This window comes from Theobroma umbraticum, unplaced genomic scaffold (assembly GCF_002168275.2).
Source record: "Theobroma umbraticum cultivar Fairchild unplaced genomic scaffold, ASM216827v3 scaffold_130.0, whole genome shotgun sequence".
Classification (NCBI taxonomy): Eukaryota; Viridiplantae; Streptophyta; class Magnoliopsida; order Malvales; family Malvaceae; genus Theobroma; species Theobroma umbraticum.
This window is the reverse complement of record NW_018397264.1, coordinates 1,061,801-1,073,850: the sequence shown is the minus strand read 5'-3', so window position 1 is coordinate 1,073,850 and position 12,050 is coordinate 1,061,801. Positions and strand designations below refer to the sequence as shown.

At 32.7% G+C, this 12,050-nt stretch overlaps 2 protein-coding genes, 1 non-coding gene and 1 pseudogene across 3 annotated transcripts in view; 2 read left to right on the top strand and 2 right to left on the bottom strand.

The window, feature by feature from the left end:
• The window catches only part of LOC149526836 (uncharacterized), an 11,679-nt gene extending 7,920 nt beyond the window's left edge, over window positions 1–3,759 (top strand). The window contains 2 exon segments of the mRNA XM_089784397.1: window positions 3,407–3,505; window positions 3,616–3,759. Coding sequence (XP_089640523.1) covers window positions 3,407–3,505; window positions 3,616–3,759 — 243 coding nt within the window.
• LOC149526837 (uncharacterized) lies at window positions 1,160–2,778 on the top strand. The gene is made up of 5 exons (XM_089784340.1): window positions 1,160–1,399; window positions 1,698–1,877; window positions 2,018–2,146; window positions 2,263–2,430; window positions 2,530–2,778. The coding sequence occupies exons 1-5, from the start codon at window positions 1,160–1,162 to the stop codon at window positions 2,776–2,778; spliced, it is 966 nt and encodes a 321-aa protein (XP_089640466.1).
• Window positions 3,760–7,166: 3,407 nt separating the features above from the next.
• On the bottom strand, window positions 7,167–7,258 carry LOC149526835 (small nucleolar RNA R32/R81/Z41). The gene has a single exon (XR_016351616.1). It is a non-coding gene; the product is annotated as a small nucleolar RNA R32/R81/Z41 (small nucleolar RNA).
• A 2,877-nt stretch (window positions 7,259–10,135) lies between these two features.
• The window catches only part of LOC110421332 (disease resistance protein At4g27190-like), a 7,019-nt pseudogene continuing 5,104 nt past the window's right edge, over window positions 10,136–12,050 (bottom strand).

Sequence of the window (12,050 nt, the reverse complement as noted above, 5' to 3'; positions counted from 1 at the left end):
ATCCCACATCAGACAGAAACGGGAAGTCCTGAGCTCCTTATAAGCGGGTGTGCTGCACACCCCTATAAGCCGGTTTATGGAGGAAAGAGTAATAACCCCGTGACACCTTACTCTGCTTGTTCTTTGGATTCGGAACTAGTCATCAATTAACCTCCATAATTCATTATAACTTCTTTATTAAGTATTTATCTTGTCTCGTTTCTCTGTTGGCTACAAACACACTAGAAACAGAGACACTGCAAGTGTTTTGCAAAGAATTGGTGGGACATGTTTGCTAATTCTGATATCAGATTAATTAAGGTCAACTTGAGTATTCAGTTCAATGCTAGATACATCTTTTCTTTATTTAAAAATTAGATTCAATCTTTTTTGAAAATAAAAAATGTAATCATGATTTATATTTTAATTCTTATTTTCAAATTTGATTGTAATAAGAATACTTACAGAAGCATTACCTTTCTTTTTTCTTCTTTCGAGAGAAAATGCAACTATATTACTTGTGCTCGTCCCATTAGTCAACTCAATAAAATTAAAGAAAGTGATAAAATATTTTAAACAAAAAATCGATAAAAGAAGACCGTGAGGAGGTGCCAGCAGTGAGTTGACTCGTGACTTGGCGTAGGGTGCAAGGGCTTGGGGCATAAACTGGAAAGTACTCTTCTATTCAGCTTATTTATTTGCTTATATGTTTGCACCTACCAATCATTTTCCTGCGTTTGAAAGGCCATATCAACTGTTTCCAAGGTAAGCATCCATGCCTGTTTTTTAGACATTATAACACCTATTTTCATATTTACATACATTTTTTTTTCCTTTTGGCAGTTTTAAGCATCTCTCTGTAGATAATATTCGAATTGGCAGATCATTAAATTGATCCCTAAAATTGTATATGGATGTAGGTTCTTTTGTGCACTGAACCGAAACTTGTTCTGTGTTAATGATTTGGGTTTTCGTTTCTTTTTCTTTTATGCATTTGTTTTCTTATTTTTTTTCTCAGCTCATTAATTTAGAGAGTCCACACTCCACAGTTTCAATTTTCATTGTTTATATGGGTCGAGCCTTCTTGTTTCCTAATTTCAGAAAGAAGATGTTATTTAATTTTACAATTTAATGTTCAGCAGCTCATTGTATTATTGCATCAAAATATTGGCAGAAAATCATGGCAACGGACTGCTTGGAAGCTAATTCGATGCAGCAAATTCCTGTTTTTAAAGGTGACGCAGACGTAATTTCAAGTGCAATTGAGAAGCTTAATTTACAACTCAATAAACCTAAAAAGGTTCATCGATTCTATTTTGTCAGGTTCTTGCCCTATAAAGACTCTTTAGAGGATGAAAAGCTGATTGAAACAATGGATCAAGATATAATTCGAATCAACGAGAAATACAAGATACTAATGGTATGCACTCACCATGAGATCCTCAGTTTTGGTTTGCCATTTCTTTCTTATGTTTGCATATTGTGAGCTAGATAATATTGTTTTATTTTTAATTTTCTCTTTCTCTGATAATAGTGATCATAAAGTATGTTAAGCACCGACTAGATTGCATAAAACAGACGTTTTCTAAACATAATTTCTGCCTTCAATAACAAAAGCAATAGCTAAACAGAATTTTAAACAACTTTGAATTAAGGAAAAGTAAGGAGCAGTGACTAATGAATTAATGTTGAAGAATTATTCTGTTCTGCGTGGACAGCAAAAACAGATAGCTGGTTGGTCACAACGACAGAAACTAGTGAGTCGTCAACGTGGGATTATGGGTGGAATGGAGTGGCAAACAATGATGTTGGAACATCTACAAGCAGCTTTGGATAAGCTGAATTTTGGGAAGGGAGGAGCCAATAAGTCCACCTTCTCCAAAGAACAAAATACTCATGTAAGTATATTTACTATTCCTACTAAATTAAGTTAATACTCTGATAATTTTCTTTTCGTTTTTCTTTCGTTTTTTTTTTGGAAAGTGGGGGGATCGGGGGTTGGTTTGACTTTCATATAGGACTACTGAAATGGTTGTAGGGCTTCAAACGCAGGATGCTACATGGAAGTAGTAATATGGCTACAGAAAGGCAACTCTTAAAAGAGATATCTAGAAGCCGACAGAGACTCAATGATTTCATTGACCCTAGGCCATTACTACAAGAATATGTGAGATAACAGCTGGAGACTCAGTGAACTTAGCTTATATCATCGTCTTCTTTAATTTGCTGGTGTCATTTTTAATTAATTAATTGCTGACGGGTTTGTCGGGACTCCTATGGCAGATTTGGTGGTATAGTTACGGAAATATAGATAAAGCCAGGTACATACAGACGGTTGAAAAGATCAAACAAATTGAAGAGAGAAAGGAGAAAGCTCTGGGAGATGCCATTGCCAAGGGCGAGCCTTGGAATCCCTTGAGCTCGAAAAGAGCCATACAGGAGCAAATCAAAGTAAAAACAGTCCTATTTAAAGCTTAATTAATCCGTTAACTTTTCTTCTCTGTGTTGTATAATAATATTAATATTATCATATTTGCCATATATATGAAGCTTGTGAACAATATATCAATGGAATTAAGACGGGAGCGTTCTGAGGTGATGCCTGAGATTGTGCGTATAGAGAAGGATCTTAGGGCTATGACAAAAGAGGCACGCCTTTCAATACAGCAGCTAAGGGAACTACGCCAGCGAAAGGTTGAAGCCCAAGAACGCATTCTGAATTTGAGGCAACAGCTGGTACCATATTTTTCCACTAAATTTTCTCGACTGCTTGGATTATATTTTCCATCTTACTGTTAGTACGGAAAGAGAGCACTAATTAGACTCGAATGCAACATCTCTCTTTTCAACTCACCTCAACACAATACCTTAGCTAAGCCCAGCGTTTTGATAAGGATTAATTTTAGTAGCCAGGATGGAATAGACTTGTTTAGCTGATATTTTGCTCTTTTTTTTTTGTTGTGATACATAAAAATTAAATAAATACTTATAGATAACAAAAAATAAAAAAATTATTAACTAAATTTAAGAATATTCTTTCTAAGACCAACATTCCCAACTCCCAAGATGTTTTTTTGGGATAATTAAATATTTATTCGTTATCCAAAGAATTAGGGAGAGTCCTGCCACAAAAACACAATGTTGGCAGTCACAGTAACTAATTAGTTAAGATGTAATGATAAAATTAAAACAACCCCAAGTTGCCTCTTCTAGTGCATAATTAATGAGCCGATATCCGATGAACAAGAGTGCTTCCTAGTCATAAATCTGCATGTTTTCTTCATCTCTTCATTTGTGCAATAATTAGAGCAAATTCAGATCGACGTGGTTAAATTTAGTACCATCTGCCACACCCCATTTAGTTGACTTCCAAATATTATATTAATCTGTCCTAACATTTCCTCTTTATCCTTCTCTATTAATTCAGAATGACAGGCATCACGAATATCTTTCCCTGTTGAGCGATGCCAGAGAGCTTGCTAGAAAGAAAGATGTTGCAGCTCTAAGGAAACTTTCCCAAGGCCAGGTTTGTTAAAGCAAAATTTTTTCCGTACATTTGATTTGAGTAAGCTTAAACATCTGCCCTTTGGAATCCATTTGTCTTTTTGGTAACATTGATTTCTAATTTTGAATAAGGTCAAGAAATTCATGTCCAAGTGGAAAAATAGTAAAACCTTCCGAATTAGCTATGAAATTAGTATCTTACCGTCACTTGACGACCGCCAATTGAGTAGGGACGGACGGATCTGCTGCTATGTTACCACACATGATAATTCATAAAGCAGTGAAGCAAAAGTTGAAATGTTCCATGAAGAAGAGAGTGCTTTGGCATGAACCAATGGTGAACGAATAAGAAAATTGTCCCTTCTGAAGTCAACAAAGATGATCTGATGTGATACTGTATGAATGAATAAAGAGTAATGGCTTTTTTATTGTTTTTTCAAAGCTAGAAATTCATTTCTTCATGGAGAAAAACAAGGGGAAGAGGTATCATCCCTACACAATCCAATACCCCGCATGGCCCCTGACTTTGGCACCTATGCCTCAAAAACAAAAACTGAGGTATCCATCCCCAAAACCTCGGCATCATGCCCCTATCCAGAAAAGAAAACACATCCAAAGAAGAAACTATATACCAGATAACCGTGATGCAAACAAAAACCAGAACAGCAGTGCCCGTAGCTGCACATGGAGCAGAATCAGAACCTCCCTCACTGCTCCGTTCACCCCTAAACACCCTGCAACTTGAACAAATCACGAAACCGTAAGGTTACTTTGACTGTATAATAGCAACATCAAAATTTTAAACATGTGTATTTGATGGTCCTTTTTCGTAAGTGTTAAAAGTGTAGATAAGATTAGGTGCACTAATGAAATCTTATTTTGAAAGAAAATAGATAAAAATATTACATATGATGATGACTTATGATTCAGATTTTAAGTTTTTAATTATATATTGAAAATCAATATATCAATAATTGGACCGATTATTGAATTGATGCATGTCCAATTCATAATTTAATCTCTCAACTCAATTCAAGGATAATATATATTATAATTTTGTGTTAAATATTGTAAAAGCTTAATAAAATTATGCATTTCATTGGATGGTATGAGTATTAATTTAGAGTCAAAAGGACAAAGGTTTGAATTCAATTTAACCACTAGCATTTTTTATAAATTGTCGAATGCAAATATAAATGAAAAATATTGATTCAATTTAACAGGCCTGTGGTTTTCGATTGAATCAGTTCAATCGATCACTCCAATTAAAACATTGATTTGAACCTTCACTTGATAGATTATTTGTTGAGATTGGCTGGAAAAATTGCAGGCTTTTGGAGTAAAAGCATTGATCCCACCATCTTTAGTACCCAACATGTATCCATGTGCATCATACATCTTTGAAAATGCCCATCTTTAATTATTTATTCCTTCTAAGTGTAGCATCGTCATTAGAGCTGACTGACTTGGTGTGGGTGCAAGAAGAGCGCTTAAACCGGACTAATTAGCTTATTGGAAATTTCATTTTCGGCTGGTCAACTTATTCGATTTAATTTGAACATATTGAGTCCATTCAACGAAAGAAAAGATTCCTAAATGTTGTTGCATAAAATGTCCATGCACCTAACTTAATTATTATTTATTTCTTCCAATAAAATTTATTGATATTGTGGAGGGCCAACAGCCATTGATAATGGTTCAAGGCAGAGGCAGAGGGGTTTGCCTCGTGCCATGTCAGACCAACTATTAATGAAATTTAGAGCAGATGTACCATCTGCTAAACTATGATGAACTCCAACTCCAATGCTGATTCATCCGCATTTAAAACTAGTTACCTGCAATATGAAAAGTGGATAAGAAGATATTCCTCCTGAATAGTCCACTGCTGGAACTAGTTGCCAAGCTTGCGAGCTATCTGTAAAATCGCCAGTTAAGAGATCCATCTCAGAATTAGCTCAAGTCTTTCGTTTTCATCATATCCCAATCTTCCGGCTACCGGGTAGAATGGAACAAGAATTCTGCTCATAGACTCCTTAAGCCTTTCGACATCAAAGCAATTGGAAGAACCATCTAGTATGTAGCAATATACTGTGGGGATATGACTTCTTATCACTATCTCATCCATGTTAGACATCCATATATAGCCTTTGGTTTGGAGTTTCATGAGCTGGACGAACCATTGTTGACTCCTTAATAGAAATCTCCATCTTGTCACCAGTTATATGAATGACCATGGAAACTTTTAAGCATTGCTTTCACCCATATATAAGAAGAAAAACCTTATTAAAATTAAAACTGTATCATTTCAATCCAAGATCTTATATAGCTGAAAATGACAATTTTTTTTTCTTTCAGAAATAGAAGTTTCCGCAAGTTAATTTCATAGAATTCCTCAAAAAATTTTCAAATAAAAATAAAAGTAATTCGCGAATCTTGGATTACATTGCCAACGTATTGGGACGCGGAGTTTAGGGTGCAACCTGGACCGTCCATCATCTGCCGTAGATGACTTCGTTGGTTGATCACACAACGCCGTACATGAGCAGCGAGGATGTTATAGCTGCTGAATTTTGTCCTTTCATTCTGAAATTAAAAAGTTGATATGCCTTGGGCTTTATACCCGGACCTTCCAGGCCTGTGACAGCCCACAGCCAAACCCATTAGGCACGCTGCTATCAAACAAGGAATAGCCTATCCAATCTCCCACTACTCCACCATAGGTCACAATTGGACGGCCCAAGTTATTTCAACTTGAAAATTTTTTTATTACAATCATTTCCAATTAATCTTTCAAGTCATTTTTAATTTTTCAAATTCGAACCAATCAAATAAAGTTTTACCACTAATGATCATGCCCATGTCTAAGAATTAATGTTAATTTATACGCATACATACATATAATATATATATATATCTAAATTTATCATTTTAAATATTATTATTTAATTTATAAATATGTACAAAAATTTTAATTGCATATAATAATTTTTATTTAAAATATTTTTTATCATAAATATTAATAGAATTAATTCAACTTGAAAATAAAATTTGTAAATAAATTTAATGATTTTTATTAGAAAATATTATTCTTAATTCTTACAGTATTGAGTTATTAATAAATTAGGGTTCTTCCGATGAGGGAATCAGAACCGCTACAACCGCCGTCACCATGGAGTTATTAATAAATTAATATTATAAAATATTTAATTATTTTTAATATATAATTATCTTTCAATTATAATTATCTTCATAAACAATTAATTTTATATTTAAAAGTATTATCATTTTAAAAAAATAGACAATGAATAGTAATTATCCTAGATTTCACAAAAAGATGTATGTGTTCAATTAAATTTTAAATCTACAAAAATAGATTATAAATTACTCCGAATAATACAATAATAATCCGTACCAAATATGAGATTTCATTAGCAAGATAAATGATGGATGCTTTAATGTGTAGAAAATTTCAAAGTAAAATTTGAACATGATTATGCTCAGCAATCTAATGATGTTGTAACATTTGATTACGAAATTGTCTAAATTAATACAAAAACACTCTACCTAAAAATTTGCAGGGATATGCCTGGATAAATTCTAAAAAATCATAACCAGACTATAAATCTGCAAAATATTGAAGCAAAATCCAATAATAGGCCTGGATTTCTTCTCGGCATTACAGAGAATGAATCAGAAAGAACGTAGCGAGGATATTTTTGATCACATGAAGAAAAAGTTGATCATCACCCGTCCATTTCTTTCATCATCTTCATCACCTATTCAAATCGCAAAAATTCAAAGGGAAATGTTTAGAGTATTTTTCTGGGTAGAGTAGGAGATTGAAGCAAATCTCAGATTGAAAACCCAGAGCCAGAAACCAAGACAGATCGAAGAGAAAAGCGGCAAGGTCCGGCTTTTAAAGGGAATGGGTTGAAGCCCTCGAGAGACACCGCCTTACCCTAAAATCTGGTTGTTTGGTCACAGAAACAGGATTGTTCTGAACAAAGCCTCCAGCTTGTTTGGGTCACAAATTGACAATCCATTCCCCGATGAAGTTTCGCACAGATTACTAAACGTATACACGCCTTTCCTTATTTTCTCCGTCAAATTTTCATTTGTTTCAAACAAGTACTTCTGAATTTACTTTTTTTAATATTATTTTTCATTAATATATTAATATGAGTTAGGATTTTTTGGCTTTTATTTATAATTTTTAAAAGTAATAATTATATTATAGGCTTGTCTACATATACTTACTAGGTTGGTCAGCTAATAATCCGATTAGGACATGTAAATCGGGTTTGTATGATAGAGAGAAGAAGCGATGTAAATGAGTAAAAAGATGTATCGGAGGTGTCAACGAGAAAAATTAGAATAGTTTTTAAAGTACTAAATGTTGTAGTAGGTGGAAGAGAGTAAGAAGAGAATAGATATGAAATGTCTAAAAAAGTTAAAGAGAGAAGTTAGAGAAAAGCTCAGAACGAAAATAAGGTAGTTTTGAAAAGTACTTCAAATGAATTGTGAAGATTTTATATAGTACTAAAAGTGATAGTTACTCAAGAATGGACTTTAATGTACGTAATGAATAACAACTTTAATAGTGGCTGATTATTACTAGGTTTTTCAATGTTGAGTAACGGTTATAAATTCATTATGTAACTATTAAAATAATAGATTTTATGGCCATTAATAACACAATGAGATTTATTCTTGAATAAATAATAAATGGAAAAGGTATGCAAGAAAAGATATACGAGAACAACTTAAAGAAAAAAGATGTACGTGAATTAAGTACAAAAGAAGAAAGTAAAAGGGAGAAAACATTTGTATTTTAGAAAAAGATTAAGAGAAGACTTATTAACTACTTCCATATTTGAGCCATCAAGTCAAATTCTTCAAAATTTTCGAAAATGAAAGTAACTTGCAAACCCTGTCACTTATTTTAGGTTGCTTTCACTTTCGTCCGTGTGAAATGGTTATTCTATACGAAGTAATTATTCTATTTATATTAGTTGTTCCGTATAAGATAATACTCTAATTATTCTAGTTCTTTTACATAAAGTAATACTTTACTTGTTTTAATTATTTTGCATGAAGTAGTATTTCACTTGTTATGGTTGTTCTCATTATTCTTTGTACAGTATTATAATGTAAAATAATTTTTTAAAAAATAAGTACTAACCAAAATCAAGTATCTACAAGACAAGAACTTAAACAAGATTTTTTATATAAGCATGACTAGACTTGTTAAGATTCCTACTTAAAAGGGGGCAAAGTTGTAAATACAATAAGATGGCAGGTGGAAAATGGTTTCATCAATATAGAAAACATGACAATGACACACGCCAAGGGAATTACTTTGGTAGCATTTGATCATTTATCCAAAACATAAAAAGGTTGAATATTGCTATATGCATTGCTATTTCTTCTTTTTATCCTTGTTATCAAACAAAAACAAATAACCAAAATCCAAACATGTTCTTCCATTTCTAGCTCATATCCATCTCCTCGTATTGATTAAGCAATTTAAATTCAACAACTTGGTAACGAAAAGAGCTCCTTTTTTAATATCCCTCACCAAATATATATTATAAAAATATTTATATTTATTAAGCTTAAGTTTTTATAAAAATAAATAAGTAGATGTTTTATTGATTTATAGTTATAACCTTAGGTGTCTTAATAAAATGGCTAACTATTATTTTTGATGTGTTATAGAAAAATTACATGAAGGGTATTCCAAGGTAGAAGTGTGCAGGGGCATTCCAAGCATAAAAACGTTTAGGATATTACAAGCACGAAAGTGCTCAAGATGCAACATAGAAGTGCCTAAGGGCTTTGTAAGCGTGGAAGCACCCATAAGTGTTCCAAGCATAGAAACGCCCAAGAGTGTTTCAAATGTAAAAAAATCGAAAGGCATTCTAAGTGCAGAATCACTCGAGGGTGGAAACGCTTAGGGCGTTCCAAGCACAGAAACACCTAAGAACAAGCATGAAATAACTGTTTGTACAAGGAAGTGAAAGTAACTCAGAACAAGTAAGTGAAAGTAATTCAGAAAAAGTAAGTAAAAGTAACTCAGAACAAGTGGCAAGGTTCATGAGTTATCTTCACATTTAGAATGTTCTGAAGAGCATGACTTGGTGACTCATATATAAAGATAGTTAAGAGAGGTTCTTCTTAACTTTTTCTTAAAGTACATGTGCTTTAATACTTTTTCTTTCTTTGTTGTTTAAGAATGCACGTGACGCACTATCAAGTGTTATTACTCAATTACCCAAAACTTACGCCCGCTACGCAATTACATCGTCATTCTTTTAATATCCCATAAACCGTTCTTGAACTGCTCTTCCATGACAAACACATTTTTCCTTTATTGAATGTGTTCTCTTAACTACTCTTAAAAAAGTGTTCATGTTCAGTATAAATATAAGGGTTGGAGGTTAAGAGGCAATAAGAGATTATTAGAAACCCAGAGATTATCTTGAAAGATCTTTCGAGACTCTTACAAACATTATTTCTATTCAGTCCTTCCCATTCGTCATAATTTGTCGCTTCCTCTACCTTTTCTCATTCCTTACCACCTGCCACCAAAGCACTTACACTTCAAAGATTGCTTTAGTCTTCCTTTCTACTGCCTTTAGCATATTTCGATTCACTCATTACAACACATCCTCTCTCTACCAAAAGAACCTTTTACAAAACCCTCATTAACTACATCTTGATCACCCACACAAATGTAATATTTACAAGCTGGCCTTTGTCTTCTGTCACGTAAAGCTTGGACATAACTATTCAACTTGTTCAAGTCATAAAACCTCCCTCAAAAGAACTCCAACTTTCTCAATCCACTTATCTCTTCTCCCTTGATGAATCTTCTACAGCTATCGAAAAGTTTATACGCTCCCAAGTTCTAATGGCGTGAGAGTTTTGATAATATTCCATAGGGAACCTCTTTATATGCGCAGGACAAAGATCAAAATATTCGAGATTTACCAACTTTTTCATCCCATGAGGGAGATCCTTGATACATGTTCCTTCAATGTCCAACATTTTTATAGCTTCAAGTTTTGAGAAAGATGGCACCTACTCTAATTTCCTATAACCATAAAGTAACAATGCATTGAGACTTTCGAAATAAGAGATGGAATTCGGCAAGCTGTTAATGGGAATATTAGAAAGATCAAGAATCTTGAGTGGACACATTTGCTCAAGGAAACATTCTGGAATACTCTCTACAGAGCAAGAGGACAATAGTAAAGTTGTCAGCTTTTGACATTTTGGTGGTGACATTCTTGATGGAACTCATAATTTAATTCCCCATCAATGAAACCTTCTCCAAATCTTCAGTCTATTCTTGCGTAGCTGGCATCTCTTCCAATTGCATACCAGCTTTTACCAAGAATCAAGGTCTATGATTGGTAATGCGTAATGCCATGTCCTTCACAAGATCATGCAACTTCACATTATCTTCAAAAATATCGTTCTCTAACAAGCTATTATTTTTCAGTTTATTTAATATAGTATGACCCTTATCAAACTTTGATGGCATGCTTCCAATTTTGTCCAAAAACCTTTTTTCAATCCAAGGTTTTATTAGCTCATGTCTATAAATGCTACAATCTTCAAAATATAATGCACAATAAAGGAAGTAATGCTTGATTTTTCCATCCTCTAAACGGTCATAGTTGAATTGGAGTTGCTTAAATACCTTTTCATTCACATTCTTTCCAACTGTGTTCAATTCACAAACTGCATTCCTCCATTCATGAATGTCACATATGCCTTTCATACTGCTCGCTACATTAACAACAGCCAAGGGCAAATTAGCACATTCATAAATGACAGATTTCACATACGATAATAAATCTTGATAATTCAAAATATTTCTACTTTGTTTCTCCAAGAACAAATTTAGAGCATCTTGTTCTGAAATAGTAGGCATTTTAATTTCTTTACAATCTAAATAGTGACACACATCTAACAATCGGGTTGTTATCACTAACAGAGGTGGAGCCTCCTTATAAGATGGGGGCTAAAATTTTAAAATTTTTTTACATATTTTAAATTTTTTATAAATTTTTTTAGTGGCCTCCCAAAATATTTTTTATTTAATAATTAATATAAATAAAGAATAACAAAATAATTTTATAAGCTTGACTCAATTTTAAAGGTTTTTAAATTTATTTATTTATTTATTTTTATTTTATTTACCTATATGTTCTAAATCTCTATGGATTTTCTTTCGTAAATTTTTACAAAACTATCAATCATATTCTTTTTCTTTTTTTTATTATGTCATATGTGGATTCTATCTTCTACTTATCATGTTCTTTTTTTTTTCGTTACATGGATTTTATTTTTTATAATTTTAATTTTTAAAAATAAATAAATTATTATGTAATTCTCAAATATAAATTGTAGTGTTGCACTGTTACTTTGAATTTCATCAATGTATCATTTTTTATAATAAACAATTCATTCTAGCATATATGTTGCAAAGTTTAAGTTACAATTATATACATTCAAATTGACAGAATGAAATAATTATATTTCTTTCAATACAATTT